Source organism: Polyodon spathula, chromosome 5 (genome assembly GCF_017654505.1).
Source record: "Polyodon spathula isolate WHYD16114869_AA chromosome 5, ASM1765450v1, whole genome shotgun sequence".
Lineage (NCBI taxonomy): Eukaryota > Metazoa > Chordata > Actinopteri > Acipenseriformes > Polyodontidae > Polyodon > Polyodon spathula.
In genome coordinates this window covers 8,561,984-8,581,307 of record NC_054538.1, presented here as the reverse complement: position 1 = coordinate 8,581,307, position 19,324 = coordinate 8,561,984, and the positions used below count along the sequence as shown (strand labels likewise).

Below are 19,324 nucleotides of genomic sequence, written 5' to 3'. Positions count from 1 at the left end.
TATACAGTTACTGAAGCTGCAGTGTCTGAACTTGTGAGCCATCAAGAGTAGGCAAAAATTTAAATGTTCTTTGACATTTTCTTCCAGAAGTGAATAATTCTGACACTGCCAGTACCAACAGGTACCGTGTTGCTGATCAGGGAGGTGTCAACACATTTCAAGTACGACTAGCTGGGACTACCTAGAATTAACCAGTGGCCAACGCACACAGGCCACTAAGTAAAACTTTCAAGAACTGTCAGTCATTTACTCAATGGTCACGTCTTTCTGTTGTATTTAAGGGTTAGTATCTGAGACAGAAAGGGTACCTTGTGAAAGGTCAAATATCAAGCAGGAATGGCTGCTGCATCTGTTATTAATACTGTCATTTTATGGCTTGCCCAGATCTGGCAGATTTAAACTAAGCTGTAGTTTCAATACTCTGTAGCTCCAAGGGAACTTTCTGTAGGAGAAGCACTGTTCTATGCTTTGAAACCGTTTCAGTGCCAGTACGTACAACTAATAAATAGAAGGCATTTATGAAACCAAGACAGCAAATAAGTAGTCACACTATTTAAAACCCAACTGAACCATTTGGATGTATTTTTTAAATGTATCCAGCTGTAATGCCAAAATGCTCCACGTCTGTAGCACCAAATTATTTCATGTCCATAACACTATAAACAGCGTTAAGAGGATAGACTTCAACATGGCAAGTCAGAACAAGACAACCCATAGCAAAATGCTACTAACTGAAAATGTTAAATTTTTCACCTAAGGTGGCAGGATAAAACATGTGTCAGACACCCACAGTAATTATGATATTCCTGGAGCACACTGAGTGTGCAGCAAACCACTTCCTGAAGAATCATTTGGAAGAGGTTTCTCATTTACTAATAATTCCATTTTCAGACTGTGCCTTCAAAGCAAGTCAAAACAGCAGCAAGTGGACTCTTCTGCATTGTACCAGAGGGCTACGAATGAAGCGGCTTCATTGAGATGCCACTGAAATCTGTATTCCTTTCCAGGGCTGTCCTACGACCAGGCTCAAAGAGGAGCAGCATGGAGAGATCAGTGGACCAGCAGGGAGACTATTGAGTTACTGAAGAGAGTCTGACCCTTCCTGAAAGAGAAACTAGTTTAGGAAACGCCAAAGGATAAATAATAAAAAAGGATTAACCCATGAACCTGCAAACCTCAAAACCCTGACCTCTTATGCAGATATACTCATATTGCACATCACATCTTAACAGCATAGGCCAAGGTATACAATATATCATGTATTTAATATTGTACATCTATTTACAGTAGACCCACCCAGTAAATGCTTATGGGACCCAAAATCGAGGCTTTATATATACATGGCTACTGTTGCTGAGGTAGTTCACTGTGCTTTTCTAGGGATGCTCCATTTTGGAAGGCAGGTTTAAGTGGTGTACTGTATTCCGAGGCACCAGGTACGGTTTTCTTTCTATAAATGGCTAACCTGCACCGATATCACAAATAAAAAGCAAGTTTAGTCGACTGTTACCACGTCAACAAGTATGTCAGTGACATAGATCCCCACCTCGCCCATATATACAAAATGTGAGATCACAGGAACATGTCCAATTCACCAGGAACACCCATACCCCCACAAATGAATCAATAACGTGTGCTAAAATAATGTGTTAAAGAAGCTTCATCACAGTTACAGAAGTGCTTCTCACCAAGTAATTGTGACACATGAAGGGAAGATCTGTTGTCCGGCTTTATGTATGCCCAGCCTTTTTAATCAATGTAAGCTGCACAAATGCTAATGGTGTGACAGCAAACTCCACTTCCCCATTCATCGGTGCTCGCCTGTGATAAGGGCTGAGAGAGCTGTGTTTTGATACAGTGTGTAAACAGCAGCAGGGGAACACATACAGGCTGTGGGTGTGAAGTGTAGTTACTGTACACAGAGGCCAAACAAGCCTCCACCAAAACACAGTACACACCTACAAGGTCATTATTGCTTCCTGACATGGGTTTAGAACCTCTCAGCAAAACTAACAAGGAAATCATTACTTGAGGTATATAATAGCCAACTTCCCTTTTCATCAGTGTTAGACTTCAGTAGCGCTGACAATTAGCATAAAACACAAAGTGAAGGCGGAGATAAAGAGTGGCTTAATGTTGCAGGAGTAGCCAGCAAATCATTCTTATTCTACTGTCGTTTTCAAAGGTTGGGGCTGGGGGCGTCTGCAAAGCAGACGTTCGTTCTTTTTTCAATATTATTTCTTTGTTAAAGGAAGGGGTTGACTGTAGTGGGAACAGAAATCATTGGGATGCCAGTTTTCACCACCTAGAGCCACTTCCCCCGCTACATGCGTCTTTACTGTACATGCAAACCATTTCACCTAATCCATCAATTTTTTAAAAGGACAGTCTGGTAAGAGAGCACATGGGGGAAGAGTGTGATAAGGAGGGAGGAAGGAAGGAAGGAAGGCCGTCAGGCAGGCATTTGCCCGAATGTGTTTATCGGAAAATAATGCTTCCCTTTAAAACAAAAAAGCAGCTGTTGATGCATCTCAAAGAGCCAACCCCATGTACTAATAAAGTTATATAAATTCCCTTAAGGTGGAACAGTTACTTCCTTAGTTTCAAACGTTCACCACTGCAGCAAGTACACAGGACAGCAGGCAGGTAAACCAATCAATACACGAAAATCTATTGTATTAAACTAGACCTGGATGTGAAAGCAAGAGCTAAATGGGAAGTTGAATTAAATAAATCAAGCAATTGTAATAGAGGACGAGGAAAATGTGCTTAAATGGCCAGAAACCTAAAAACTGTCATATTTACAGTCTCAATATTGACCAGACTGTTGGAGAGGATGTGGGGAGAAAATGGCATATCACACACTGTTAGGAAAAACAACTACAGAGCTAAGTGTAATTTGAGATAAATATGAAGAATTTAAGCCCCCAAATAACAAGACACTGGTTGAAACTAGATAGCGCAAGCACACAGATGTAGAAATAAGTGGATAACACTGGGGTTGTATGTAAAAGCGCCCTGCCCTGTCCTTGTCTGTACTTAAAAATGAGACACAGTGAAGCAGTTATTTTTAATTCTATGCTTTCAAGATTGCATGTAATAGTTTAAGAATATGTTACTGTGGATAGTACTTTCTATTGAAATATATATATAAAAAACTAAATATTAAAATGTCGGGTCTAAATATAAGGTCTATGTGTAATAGATAGAACTGTAACTTTTTAAAATGAGTAGCAGCTTTGAGCCGTTTCTCACCAGATGATTTCTTCCATTTAATTTTTGTCAATGCCCGACACTTTCCAGGTCATGGCAGAGCCAACACATACTTACAAATTCTACTGTCTTTGGGTCACATTTTGCAGTGATAACTCTTTTAAAATAACACATAGCTGGAAGGTGTCATTTAAAAACACCATTTCCCTACCCCAGCAATGATACTAAACACCAGGCTAAGGAAAGCACTCTTATTGGTCAAAGAAGAAGCTCAACTATCACATTCAAACAACTCAGCTAAATCTACCTGAACTACAAAAGCACACACAGAGAAAATCTATCACATTTACTTCCACTAGCCATTTTGCTTTGTTAGCTATGAGCCTTCTGGAGTATTTCAAGTGACACTTAAATTCTCTGTGAGCAGCCGACCTGCAGGAGAGAACTGACTGCAAGCCAGGCCAGGATACCACAAAGTAGGAATTAATCACTACTCACTATTGCAGTTCAGTGAAGCATAGCCTTTGTACAGAACGGTTCTCTACTCTATATCTATACACGTTCTTTTAAAACCAGATGCTTTTTTTTTTTTTTTATTGTGAATAAAAAACAAAGCATTTTTTCACTTTGAATTGGGTGAAGCCCGTTTAGCCTGCACTGGTGATGCAGCAGGAATTTAGGATATCACCTGATACCACTGAACAGATATACAGTCCTAGGATAAACTTACTACAGTAACTCTATTCAGTGGCTTACAAAATGAAAAACAGCAGTTACCTTTCCTAGACCTGTATACAGCACTGTGTTGAAAGGAGTACCAGGTGTACAAGGCAATTTGATGGAGGATGTAAAACCATCTGCACTAACCTTTGGAAAGAGTAGCTCAATGCACTCCCATAAACCGGACTTATGTAAAGAAACCAATTAATGACTCTGTGAAACCCAAAAGTAACAGCACGAAATAAACCCATTCAAAACAAACCGTCAAGAAAAATAATAAAAGAAAAAGCAGCAAACTGTTTATTCAACCCTACAAGGGAAGACAATTAATAATTAAGAGCTTAAAAGCAGTGCTAATAGGCACATACCAGAACATTGTAAAAATGTATTTGTATTAAAACACTTTTGGCAACCGTCGAAACCACCAATCTCAGGCTTGAACGTAGCCCACAATGTGATGCATACTTTGGCAGCACACACAAGATCAAGTCATCTTTTTTATTTAAAGAAGCCATTTGCGAGCTGCATAGATCAGTGGCCTGTGGGCTTCTAAATAGACTGGATTGGCGCCTAGTGCTTTGTCTTCCGTTATGGAGTGGAAAGCAAATTGCAGCAGCCTTCACTTCAGAAGGGTATTTGTACAGGCCTGAATTAATTTAGACATTGACGTGACCTCTTGGGTCTCCTGTGCAAACCTTTTATCTGGCACAGACACCCTAGAGAGTTCCTAATTTTCTAATAGAAATGGATTAAATCAGGTGAGAGCAAGGAAAAAAAAAAAAAAAAAAAAAAAAAAAAAAAGATGATTAAATGAAGAAACAGGTTTAGCATTGTGTGTTTAACTTTCCAACAGTGTTCTCATTCCTGCGACAGGCTCGTACTGCAAACTCCTCCCTCTCGACACATTCAAATGCCAGAAATTACTAGAGGCAGAGTTTTGCAAGGAGTCCGGTTATTGGTTGCACTCCAGTGTACCAGATGTAGCAAGAGGGTAGACAACCAAGCCCATACCAAGCTGCTCTTCAAAGTAACCTCAATCAGTTTTGAAAATAGATGCAGTTTTTAAAGCATATTGCTGACACTAAATTATATAGTAATTTATGGATTGCTGTATATTACATTTTGTTTCAATCCATTTGTTATCCAGATTGCTCCTGCTGTGTGGCATATTATTTATGGGATTAATAACTGTGGATGAAAATACTCTATGCAAAGACTTGGTTGGGGCAACATCTTCCAATAAGTGCAGAAACTTCATTGTGTTTGGTACACTGTTGGGCTGTGGCAGCTTGTTTCAGTTTGTATTTATTTGGCTGGTTATCATTGGCTACCTAATGTTATATTAGCCCCAGGATCACACATTTATTTTACATAATTACAAACGGCTTCAATGAACAGATGTTAATTAATTCCAAGAAAGATCTCTGACCAACAAAGTCAAAATGCTTAAACCACATACTTCATCAGTCACGTATTTTGCAAAGCACAAAGTCACAAGCTTCCTTGTTTTTCATACACAAAAAAGGCTTTTCTGCAACACATTTTGCATTGTGTCATCCACACTGAGGATTTATTTGAACGTGCATTCCTCTGAATAGTTATCACTACAGCTATCAGCTTAGGTTTCCATGTGCTAATTTCCCAAACCACACTTGATAGTGAAGTATGCAGGAGTGGCTAATTTCAGGGGAAGAGAGAGGGGATTAGAGAGGTTTCCTGCACTTTAGTTTGAAATTACAATTATGCTAGCATTAAGCTTCTTACTGGAAGAGACAGTCAGGAATTGCATGTGAGGGTTCTTGTAAACTTCTGAATGTCTCACCATGGCAATTAAGTTGAGAATGGCTTCTTAATTCCCTCTTTAACATGACTTGCACTCCTCTGCCCTCCCTTCCACCACACCTGCTATCCCAACAGCTGCCAGCAAATGGGCCGAATCGCTCACGGCTGATGCTATCATGACCCAACCACACCAATAAAAAACACAACAAACCACACAGGAATCTCTTCCCAAGCTTATTTTGTTTTGCACACAACACAAGCTATGACATATGTGGGTTATCCCACCACCTAGGGTCATTTCTACCACACATTACGTGGACCATACCAAAAATGTAGACTTCACATTGTGTCTACCATTTCTATATTGTAAGAAGAGAGAGAGATATGTGCCAAATATGTGCAGAAGGTTTTATTAGGTCGATGCCATATAGGACTATATATAGTGTAAAAGTCTCCTTTTTTACCGCAGAATAGATTCAGTAGGACTTGCACAGCTCCATTCCCTGCACATTGTACCCAGTAGGGTGTTTGATTTCCAATACATTTTATACATGTTAAAAACTGAAGTAAACACTTTGAAAATAAATATCTTGAGAGAGACAGAGACACATACAGCATTGTGGGAGCTACTGTACATGAATACTAAAACTAGAGGAGGGAGCTGCACTTTATTGTTGTACCTCAGCTAAGAAACTTTCATGGAAATTAAGTTCTACAAAATGAGGGAAAGGGATACTGAAGCCAACAGGGAATCGAATTTAAAAATCTTAGCTGAAGCAGAAACACACCCACAAAGGATGACACTCGTCAGCTTAATGACAGAGCTCCATTTACCAAGCATCTCTCAAGAGGTGCCAAAACACGTAAAACCGTCACATTCATACAGACACAGCAACACAAAACATTCTCCTTTGTAGACAATTTAAGAGAGAGGTATATTAAAGGTAACCAGATGGAGCCATTAGTGAAAAAGAAACCTGGGAACACCACTGACCAGTTGCTGCTGTTCTGACAAACTGAAAGGACAGAATGATTCATAAAGCACAGCTGTTTCTACATTATATATATATATATATATATATAAAAAAACTAAAATAAAATACAAAAAAAAAAAAACACCCCCAGTGTTTTGTTAAGCTTTGTTACTGTAAATTATCGAACTACACTTCGAGTAGGACATCCTGAAGGATTCGTAACTTAATTTGAGTAGATGGGTGTCCTGTTCACTGTGCAACACTCAAACCCGTCATCCACTCTAAGCACCACATTCCTCCGAGGCATTTTCATCTCTGCCAGGTCAAGCAGAGAGTCAGCAACTCTGGCCTGTATTACAACCAAGGATCTCCCGGCTCCTTCATTATACACAGCATAAGCCTACACCACACCCTAGGCATCTCTGATTAACACAATCACAGCAGCAATTATCAGATATCAGCCACACACACAAACACATACACATACACATATATAGATGTCTAATACGTGTAGTTTATATTACAATCTAAATTATTCCCTTATCAAAGGCTGCTTTCCCTACAGTAGGTGTGGTAGGTCAGGGTGTAGGGTAATGTATACAGTTACTCTGGCTAATAGGCATGCTGTCTGAAGGATATGCTTCATCTTGTCCAAACTTGGAAGCTATGCGGGTAGGGTCACATTCCTGGGTTGCCACTATATTTTGAACAATAATGCTCTTAACATATAAAGCTGCGCAGCTCTGTAATAAACCAGTCCAATTATTTAATATATCCCAGGACACAAAGTTCACCAGCTACAGCCCTTTCTATCAGGTCTGATGGGACTGTTCCACACCAACCATAGTGTTATTAAAACTGAAACCTGCTACTGTTACAATCCCCCAAAGACAAACTACTACACAGCCCTATACTTTTTTAATTTTGTTGTTTTTCAAGGTCCTCAAGTACTCCCAATGATCTTTTCTAATTCAACCTGGAACTAAACATGTTTGAAACATGCATTGTTTTCCAGTGCACATAGGTCTTAGGTGATTGCTCTTCTGTTCACCACAACACAAAATTAAAACTTAATAGACAATTCAATAAAAATAGAATCTCATAAAACAAAAATCACGGCCACTGCAGATGTCTGTACCAGCGTATAGGTTTCCTTTGCTCAAAAACACAAACTATACAGCATATTTTGAGTCCCATTATCTTTCCCCTTTTAAGGAACAGTGCAAGATTTAATTTCTGTTCAAAATTTAGATTTTAATAAAAAAAGATGAGGGCTATCTGTCAGCCCTGAAGCAGATTGAACTCTAATCACTGTCCTAAGAAAGAATTGCACATTCTTTACAAGAGGCCACCGTACATAGAACATTGAGGAAGGAAGAAAAGAACCTGCAAGCGTTTTGTACCCGACCCATTATCCCAGGTCCCCATGAGACACACTCCGCCAAGGGAGAGCTTCCTTCCCAAGGAGTGTCGGATTCCAGCCTGTCCCAGATCAGTCCAAAGAAAAGCACTGATTATTCTCATGCAAACCACAGAGGAAGGCAGTAAATATTTCTACACAGGTTACTATGCTGAGCACAGACAGCATCCCGAAGGCTCTCCTAAACCAGTGGTTTGTTTAGGGAGTACGGGCATGGAGTATCAAGAGATGTCTTCTTTAGAGGTTCGGTTTCTGTTCCAGTCTACACATCCTGGTGACTTTTTAAATCTCTGAAGTTTAAAGCACCCTGTTGCCTCAACATAGCTTTACGAATGATGTCTAACCTGCAGGTGCATTCAGCAATCTCAGACTCTGGGCAATGCTGGTTGGTGTAACGTCATTACATGTTATGAGACAGAGTGTCTGTATAGTTACGGACAATTCAAAATGCACTTTTGCCACCAGATGTTCCAAACACTGGACTGGTCGCATTAGGCTTCCCTATAAATGCTATCCAGAGGAAAACTACAGTACACTCATCACCCTTGCTCCAGATACTTCATTAAGCAAACTGCATCGCACACAGCGGTTACAAACGAGATTGTTCATCTAGGCTCAGAGGGCAGGCATACCTGTCATTAAAGGTATCGCGCGAGTCTGAAATAAAAGACAAACACTGCAGGAATCAGTTTCATTACCAACATCCCTTTGACTGTTTGTAGATCTTTGGTTTAGGCATTCTGCGTTTAAATCCAGTGAGTACAGCTGTTAAGAAACACAACCAAATGGGAACACTATAAACACTGAGGTGGAAAGGACCCTTTGCAACACTTTTTAAAGCCTTACTGAGCCTAATGACTTATTTATTTTCTGTTGCGTTTGCCCCTGGGTAACAGTTTGATGTAAGTTTGCGAATGGTGTAAAATGACAGGCTGTTATTTAAAGCTTGCCAAGATATTTATTTGTACTTAATTGCAGAATGTGCATGAGTCTAAATGTATTGAAATAACTAAACTGCAGTCTACACTATACACAGTACTGGGAGAACAGTATCCTGCACACTTACTTGATACTACCATCCAACATTACTACACAAGGAGCTGAAAACCGCAAGAGAAAGAGCAAAAGTATATTCTACTTCAGCAGTAGTTAACGGCCTTACGCTTCCTGTAAATAAAAACAAAAATGAGGGCACACACATCCAAAAGTTAAAAAAAAAATTCTGCTTGTAGACATGGCAAGGTTGGTTTATTACAGATCTATGCAAACCACCTACTTTGCAAAGTAAATGAGGCGTTTCCCCAAAACACAATGGCAATGGTTGCTGTAGTAAAAAGCAGTATAGCTGCATTTATTTATTTACATTTATATAGCGCCTTTCATCACAAGGTCCTCAAAGCACTTTACAACATTTTACAATATTATACAAAAATTTAAGATATTCCTATAAAACAGTTAAAAAGACTGTGCAGTCAGTGATAATGATGGTTAAAAAAGCCATTTTATACAAATGGGTTTTCAATGCTGTTTTAAAAGTAGAAATATTCCCTGCTTTTTTGACTGATGATGGTACAGCATTCCACAACACTGGGGCTTTGCAAGGGAAGACCCTCCCTCCAGCACCATCTTACCTCTCTCATTCAGTGCAGCTCAGCCAGCTGTAAACTGGTATCCTTGCTGCAGCAGAAAGAGTTAAATCTGCATGTCTCGGTAACAAACACAAGGCGCTTGTGCCTTGATCTAAAGGTCCGGCATTGTAAATGGGGTGAATTATTTACCTGCAGTTTCGAGGAATTCAATTTACATCACCTAACAGGGAGAGCTTCAACTCCCTACGGTATTGCTGGTAGCAGAACCGGTAGTAGATTACTGTAGTCATTTCACAAATCCTTGGCTTTGCAAACAGGAAGTGGCTCTCCTTTCTTTGCACCACAAACCAATATAAGAAAGCATATTTTGGAGTAAAACAAAAAGGGATAACGACGAATCAAACTTTCTGGGATCGTGTTTACCATTGCTCTTTTAAAAGAAAGGCACTTCTACATAATTCAGAACACGATGCACTTAATACAATAATTACCCCTTAATGTTAAAACTAGGTTTATTGCGAACACTTAAATACTGTATGCCTTTTACCTTGCTTCAAACACTTGTCGTTTATATAGCGTGGCTGTGCGATGTATACCTTGCCCCGTTCAAAATACAATGTAACAAGAGCAACTATATTCAAATACAAATTAAGAATAATATTGCCAAAATAGTTATTTTGCACCGAACCTTGCTGTACAAAGTGCGACAGTTTGGACCACGTTACAAACACGTGAAATAGACACTTAAAAAAACAAAACAACTACATTATTGCCTACACTCTTGTTTGTGATGTGAAACTCCGTTTTATATATATCTTAAAAAAACACATATTGGTAAAACAATGTTAGTGAGTTCCACAGTGCACTGGCGCTGTCAGATTTAAAGGTTTTCCCCCCAATGTGTCAGCACCTTTGTTTGTAAACGTACTGTACCAGGTATACGGTCCCCTTGACTAAACTCTACTGCCACTGTATATAAAAATGACAAGGCTGCTGCTGAGAAATGCAGAAATCACAGATTTACCTCCTCCAGAGCGGACACGGTATTCCTGCATTGAGACATTCTGGTGGTGAAGTTAGAGGCGGTGGGTGCTTTGTAATCTTCATTCGTTTCGGACACGAATTCCGACACTGTAATCTGGTCCGGCATTTTTTCCTTGTATTATATCTGTATCGACAAAAAATGTTTTTTTTCCCCTTTCCCTCTAAATTAAAAGCGTGCAAAAGTTCAACATGAAGCAATCTGGTGATACGTCTCCAATAAAACCATTGTACTGGAAAGAACAAATCCCGGACTGGAATAGGAAATCCTGAATATAAAAAAAAAAAAAAAAAAAAAAAAAAAAAAAAAACCGGGTACAACGTTTTTCTCTTTCTCGGAGTCTGTCTTCGATCTGATGTAGCCTACATATTCCTCCTGCCGCCGAGAAAGAAAAAAAAAACGGTATTTTTTATTAATGGGGAATACTAGAGAGCGCACACGTTCCAGAACTAAAGCGTGATGGATTGTACCTATGAGTTCATATACGATTTCGTGAAGAATAAAAACACAGCGCTCGTTTGAATTAGCGCTCTGCCATCAAGTGCACAACATTAAAGTTCCTAACACGGATTTTCAATGAAGGCACAGAACTAACAACGTAAAGGTGGAGAGGGGGTGGTGGATTCCAGGGAGGAAATCCTACCAATGAAAATGAAGGTGCTTTGGATCTGGCCAATCACAGCCAGCGTAAGGCGTGGTCTCTGTGAAGCATTCTGTTCTTGCCGAGGTGTCTGTTTTTAAGGTGGAATGAGTCGAGGTTGCATTCTGGATCAGGTGGGCCGAAGGAGTCGTGTTTTCTGTTGGAATTGCAGGTGAGCTTTGTGGATGATTCTTCTATGTTGGTGTACGCTTTTTTAAAGGTTAAACTAAAGCCTAACTGAAATTATTATTAATTTAAGATTCGCCGCCGCAGAGTTGCTAGTCTAAATATTTAGTGTAATTAGTAAGGCTACACGTTGAAGTTCAAATATTTAGGAAGCTACACGTGTACGGTACTGCTTATTATAGTAACTGAGGATACTGTAACTCTTTTAAAATTAACAAATTCATAACGTTCCAGGTGGAACTTATTTGAAAAAAGCTCAAGACCTATACAGCAAAATTATTATTATTATTATTATTATTATTATTATTATTATTATTATTATTATTATTAGTATTCCTACAAACTAATGCACATTATATCCGAAGTACTTTCAAGTGCCATACTCGTTGCTGTAAAAAAATAATAATAAAAGATGTGACCATTCTAGCAGTTAATGTATGATTCACAATTTAAGAATACAATGACTGCGCTTGTGCCAGCGTAGAGTTAAAATAACTGCGACTAGTGTGTTGTAACGATCTGATTTAACAGGGTTAAAGCCCTAATTTGAGCTATACACAAAGGGTTATTTATTTGTTAGTTTGGTTTTTTTAACCGTAGACCGCTGACATTTAATCTGTTTTTATTTAAGATACTGCTCTTTGAATCGATTGGTGTTTCAAGCTAGCATACTTCTCAAGTTTTGGCGGAAACTGCTGTTTTGGTCGTCTCCATACTGGCTGAAGAGCATGTGGAACACATTGTCATGCTGGTTCAAGCATGTTTTTAAATGTATGTATCTTTCATGGGCAACGCCAATATGCTTTCTCACCTTAATTATTTTGTGTGTGTGTGTGTCCAGTTATTTTACTGCCGATTTTTCTCCCCAATTTAGAATGTCCAATTACATATTTTTCCTCCTGCAGCAATTCCCCTGACAACTCAGGAGAACTGATATTTTAGTTGGCGTCCTCAGATCCCAGGAGGGAGCCAACTTCTTCTACACCCAGGAACTAGTGAGCAGATGTCATCCAGCAAAAACTGGTATTACAGAATCCAAGCTGTAGTTAATGAATAATGGCATACATAATACAACATATTTCTTCTTATTTGACACATTTTCAGATTTCCTTACTGTAGGTTGATTTCTCAATCTGAATGTGTTCAGGTGAGGTGGGGGGCAATGTACTTGCACAGAGATTATATAGACTGAGTCCAGTAAACTATTTCTTCAAGTGTATTCATCACAGAGGAACTCTGGCTGTGTGGGGGTGTGTATATATCTATAAAATTGTCTGTGTATGTCACGCTAACATTTTTGCAAACATCTAGAAAAGCGCTTCTTAAAGAGTGATGAAACTAAGTATTAACATTATTTAGGATAATGCATTGATAGTGTCAGATTGGGGGGTATATGGAGATGTCAGTCTGTATAGCATAGTTTTGCTTGTATCTTAAGAACACAAGAAGTTATTCCACATTCTGTCGTTTTAATAAAGTTGATACCATCATACTAGACGTATCTCATTTTTATGAAACAGTTTATTGCCATGTCTTATTCTTCCCTATTCTCTGAGTCTCTCTGAATTTATGTGTATGGCAGGATGTACTTTACTGGCAGACTTGCTCTGTTAAAGTGTTAAATGGACACCGCACTAGAGCATCTTGGACTAGGGTTGTGATGAAATGAAGTTTTTTATTTACATAGAGCTCATACAGCATTGACACCAGGCAGCATTTAGATGTGAACATTTGACAAGACATATAACTATTGGTAAAGCAGGGTGATGACATTGCAACTTGTGTGTTATTTTCCATCTCTTATTTCAATAGTCAATCTGTTAGCCTTTTCACTTTGTGGTGGAAGAACTTCTCACTGGTAACTAATTGTTCTGAACAGCCTTTCCCAATTACAAACGACAGACGTTTTCTTTTTTGGCATCTCGATGACTTGGCTATCCTATGAAAGAAGTCCACAGAACAGCTGCTGTAGTCTTCCACCTGACTGATTACTGAGATCGATTTGGGTCTATTCTAATGACTTGAACAGTGCCAGATTTTAGCAGCACAGCTTTAAAACTGACAAACCTGCTCTAATATAGACTTCTTTCCAGTATATAGAATTTAGTGAGCTAATAAGTTTGAACAAATCACATGACACAAAACACTAATATTGTGTGGCTTGTCCAGACCACCCTAATATATACAGCACAGCCATGACCACGGTACCTACTTATCAGTGTCACCCACAGACTTGTAGTGGTCCTTGAAGGATTTTCACCCATTATTCAGTGCCTTCACCTACCAAGTTAACTTTATAATCCCCTGATATAAAAATAAAATATTTGCAGTGCATCACAAGCCTACTGATTGAACACAGAGATTCTGGTTTAGCTGTAGTGTAAGTTTTAATGGAATTCTCTTAAGGAAAGTGCAATGTGTTACTTAAATAAGTTCCAGCAATTAAAACCTAATCATGCAAAACTAATTCATATTCAGTAAACATCTAACCGTGACACATTCAGTACTTATTAATTTGAATCCCTTCATGAATATTGATTAGTCAGTGCAGTACATTTTAAAGATGCTCTTCCAGTGAAATGTATAATAGGCACAGATGTGGCATTCATTTTTCTCCAAAGGCTAAAAATAGCTTATATTAAGTCAGTTTGTTTCCTGTCTAGTTTATCATCTGTTTTATCTTCAATATCCTTTTTTCTGTATAAAATAATTTCCACCACAAAAGTACGGTTTGAAGTGAAGTATTTGGATACTGTACATGTATGATCGATTTAAAAACCACATATAAGGACATTACAGATTTGTTTTGTTTTGTTTTAAGTACTGGTGGTGGTGCTGGCAATGGCAATGTTTTAGGTCCTGGTACTGCTGAACCCTGGTACTGAGATGGTATTATGATTCTGCAGTGTTTTTTCAGCTGTCCTGTGCTGCCAGAGCCCCTGGTATCCCTTAATGGAGCCATTGAACTTGCGTAGAAGATGGTTAATGATCTGCAGCAAATGTCAGAAAACATTTAATTTAACATAACCTGCGTGAGCTGTGATATGTTTTATCTGCAGCAGTCAGAGATTGAAAAACAAGTCACTAAGTGAACAGCAAGCAAACCAATTGTTTCAAAGCAAGGTAACTGAACTGAGACAGTTTGTAACAAACCCAATGTGAACACGGCCTAAGAGGACAGCATGTTATTTTTTTTAAACTGTTTTAAGTTTGAATAAAATATGACATTGTTGTGACAGTGTCAGTACAGGGTGCCCTGTCTGACATTTAAATATATAACTAATTTCGTAATAATCCAATAGCATGTAAATCTGTTTTTACTGTTATCTCCAATTTATGTTTTAACAGCTGAGATGAAGAGAAGCCAGAAACTCTAGTTTCTCTGCCAAATAGGGGTTTTGTGTACCAGTCCACCCTTCACTACATGAGTTCTGAACTGAAAAAAAAGCTGAAAAAACAAAGCAATCCATTCAGCGCGTAGAGACTTGAATCCACAGGCTTTCAAAGTTACCCTTCAACTCCTGCTGTGAACCAATACGTTTTGTTGAAAAACCTACGGCGATGTGCTGGGAGTTTTAAAAAGTAGAGCTCCTTTATGAGCCAACAAGCATGTTTGCCGAATGACTTGTAGGACACTTCACAAAATAATCAGGACCTGAATGTCCCTTTGCATCACATTGGCTTTACATGAACAAGCAGATGGTGGTCTGTGATGGGGTACTCCCTGCCCCTGGGTGTATTTGCTTTATTTATGTTTTAGGTGGAGTGTTACTGTATGTAGTGGTGCACGGAGTGTGTGTATTTGTGGGGAATATAGAGGTGGCTGGGAGGGAGATAAAATCATCCATGCAAAAACGTGTGAATGTGGCTAGAGCTGTGAATTGAAGTGATTAAAGCCACAGATGTATAAACAGGGTGATCACGGGTGATGCAAGGTTGAGTGTGTTCATAGACGAGAGTCGTGAGTGAAAGAGAAATTAAAAAGAGAGAACAATTGCTACTTGTGCGATACTTGTATTAAGTGTTGGTTCCGTGTCTGCTTTGTCTGTCTATTTTGGCCACTGTACTGTTTTGTTCAACCTGTGTTCCTGTACTTCCTGCTCTGACGTCACCACAGAGCCTATCCGTGACTTGTTCATATTTGATTTTGAAATTAAAGCAGAACAAGGATAACATCTGCTGTTTAACCGTTGTTCCTCAAAGCTTGACTTTGTTGCCACGCAGTACTGTATTTGGTATTGTTTTATACTTGGTCCAAAAGTTGCAGTTCTCGCTAATGCTGGTGAAAAAAAGTTTGTGCCAAGGCAGCAATAAAACATTAGAACACAGAGAAGAGGAGAGTAGGTTTGACATCCTTTTATTATAGAGATCACGACTGAGAGCTGACATGTTCATACTAAACTAGGCTAACATTCCAACATGAAAGTATTGAGTACAGTGTAAAATACATACAGCCCCATTACTACTTCCTACTGTTGCTACCTTCCAAGTTTCATTGCTCTCCGGAGTATACAGTTTCCCAGGCAAACTTGTACAATAATTCTTCATAACATATTATTAGGGACACTAGACTAAACAGTGACCTTTGAAAGTCAATGGAAGCAGGCAAAGACGTGTGGGAATCCTGCATACATGACAACCCTGCTGCTTATTGGGACTTAACTATAATAAAAATAATAATAAAAAAAACCCATCCTGGCTTGATTTCTAAGTATTTTATGTCAAATTTGTTGGATCAGTACTAACACAGATTATTACTGTTCAGTAGAATATTTGACTTTTATTTTTAATTACCTGATAAAATGTACAGTGTACGTTTGCACTGTATTATTGAAAATTGTCAAAGGAGTAAAATTTAATTCTGTACCCTGCCTATTTCCTTTCAAAACAAAGGGGAGAAACCCTCTAGTGGCACAGGAACTAACTTCACTAGGGTTAAAGTTTATTTTATTTTTTTTGATACTGTAAACTTGATGCCTGTGCAAACACAAGTATAATTCTGTTTTGCTTTAAAATACTTTGCTGGACTGCTTGTTTGAATGTTTGTCCCGGTATGAATGGTGTGCTTTATTACTGTGCTTGAGTGCAGCATTGGTGAGAGCCCTGTTATTGGTGGTTGAAGTACAGCATGCGATAAATCTGTGGGACTGTTCCAGGAGGGCTGGGCAGCTGGTTTGGTCCTGTGGCCTCATCCGAGATACATTAAGGAGCCCTCCCAGATTCATTACAAGCACCCTTCCAGTCATGCTCATCCATTCTTGCTTGAGCTGCTGCAAATTTGTCAGCTGGTTGATGCTGATTAAAACTTTCTGCTCTCAGAACGGATGACTCTGTTTACATAAAGGTCAATGTCCACGACCGGGACTTCCTGACCCATGGACAGATCAGTGATTCCAAACCCCTTCTTTCTACACAGGCTTATTTTAATTTTTTAATTTCTATTTAATTTAAAGTTACTTACCTGATGGAACAGCTCATTTTCCATGATAGCCCTAGTTTGAGTTCAGTTTTAGAGCTGGCTGACTGTTGGGATGGAGGTGTGATGCCAAGTCAGAACACGTTCTCAAAGATCACACAGACAATGGATGCGATAGGATGTGAACCCATGGTCATAAGAGCCTTTGCACTCTTCAAATTCAGGTTATGTAACCTTTTTTATTGAATAAAATTACCTTACCAGGTCAGACTGTTTCAAAGGAAGAGAATGACACAGAAATGCAACCCTGTAATAGTCCTGCGTTTGCTGTTTGTGGCTGGCCCCTGTATCTAAACATTCACATGGAGTTTCATGGGTAGGACGGTGGACACCCGTGCCCCTTAGTATCGGGTAACACTCATCAATACCATGAAAACCACCATCACCACCACCACAACTGGCACAGGAAAATGTACCATTGAAGTTCAGCCATAGCTACTGTGTGTGCTTGAAAGGAGGTATAACTGCAGTGTACAGAAATGAAAAGGTCTTTTTGGGTGTACACTTCATTTTTGTACACTGCAATTATACCTTTGTTCAAAGAGAGAAAGAGACTGTACTGGTAATTCCAAGGAACAGGAATGAAAACATCTCTTTCAGTAATACAGAAGTTAAATTACTCCCATGGAAGGAACACTGATTTTTTGCTCAAAGATTATACCCAGTAATATGTTTTCAGGATTTGAGTGCTGTTATTGCAGGAGTCTCTTTCCTTTTTCTCAGATTGATGAATTTGATTGTTGAGTTAAGTACTGGGGATTCCCCACTGGGATTAGTCAGCAGTCTCTATCCAGTGCTTAATCTTCTTTGAACTGGAGCAGCCATACAAAGAAAACCAGCCACCTTGTCCAGAAGCCATTCTGGACAAGGTGTACAGTATATACTGTATATGAATGACATGAATGCCTACACATTAAAAAAAAAATATGGATTCAATTTAATTTAAACCGATATGTACTGTAAGGAGGTTGCTCTGTATTATTTTCTGTCTTTGTTCTGAAAATGGAACATTTATAATGGAGAATTAGTGCAACAGAGTATAGAGAATACAAAAAAGCATATCTAAGCATGATGAACCACTGAAATATGTTAAAGCAAAGATAGAAATGATTGTTAGCCTTGGTAAAGCTTGGCAAATGGACCATGAAAGTACTATGTGAGTGCTGTGTAATTTTACAGGAGTGTTGCTCATAACTTCTAAAACACTTCAGGACCACAGCTGTACTGTATATGTAATGTATGGAGACGGTTTTTTGTTTATTTTTTCATGTTTACATGCTGCCATTGTGAGTATCATCATATGAGTTGACACAAGGCTAATTTCAGGCCCTACAAAAGATGTAGTATTTCGTTACATACATACATACAGGATGCTATATTCTGAGACTAGCATCAATCACCAAGGTAAGTCTGCTTAAAAACAATACGTTAGGAAGTTCAACGGAGTGCCTGTAAAACTGCCTTTAGCATCTTCACTGCTGCTTTACATATATCCAACTAATGTAATGGATTTTAATGTGGCGGGTGGTTGGCTTGTTTAGGAGTACATTTTCCATGGTTTTGTAATATAAGGCAGACAAGCTTCTTGACAAGGTTATTTAAATTACTGAAACCTAATGTCTTGCAGACTGCAAGTGAAGTATTACAGCAAGGCATGCATAACTAGCAAGCTTTAAAGTAGTACTGTAAGTGAGATTTCAGTCTGAACAACAATCAATAATTGTTTTGTAGACAAAAAATAAATAAAAATCAGTTGTTGGTAATGCAATTCAAACATCTAATTGACAGTTGTAACGCCTGCTACACTAAGCGGCTGAAGGATTCGAGCACACTGTAGGAAAAGAAGCCACATCTTGTGAAATGTGTACTGTGAGTGAATGACATATTTAGAATCAACATAACCGAGATCTTTTACTTTGGAAAGCTTATGCCATGGGTGGCTGGGAGGGATGCCTTCACCAGACCAGGAAGTAGACACAGGCACAGTAGTGCTGGGTGTGACGCAAATGCGCTTGTATTTATTAAATAAACACAAACAAAACAAGTGCCATGCTGGTTTTGATCGAGTACGCATAGCGATTGGCCTTTAGTTATGTTTCTTTTTCTCTCCATCTCCCTCTTCCCCCTTCCCAGCATACAGCTGCTGTTTATATTGATATACTGTAAATGACATTTGAACTGGAGCAGCCATACATATATGTTTAACGCCTTCCTGCCAGACAAAACAACAATGATAATGATAATATTATTATTATCAATAATAATACAAATTAACATAGGGG

At 38.8% G+C, this 19,324-nt stretch overlaps 1 protein-coding gene across 2 annotated transcripts in view; it reads right to left on the bottom strand.

The window, feature by feature from the left end:
• Window positions 1–11,325, bottom strand: part of LOC121315510 (arf-GAP with SH3 domain, ANK repeat and PH domain-containing protein 2-like) — a 34,951-nt gene extending 23,626 nt beyond the window's left edge. For both annotated transcript variants that reach the window (XM_041249657.1, XM_041249658.1), the window contains exon 1: window positions 10,723–11,325. In XM_041249657.1, coding sequence (XP_041105591.1) covers window positions 10,723–10,848 — 126 coding nt within the window. In that variant the 5' untranslated portion in view covers window positions 10,849–11,325. The remainder of the gene's footprint in view (window positions 1–10,722) is intronic.
• Window positions 11,326–19,324: the final 7,999 nt, after the last annotated feature.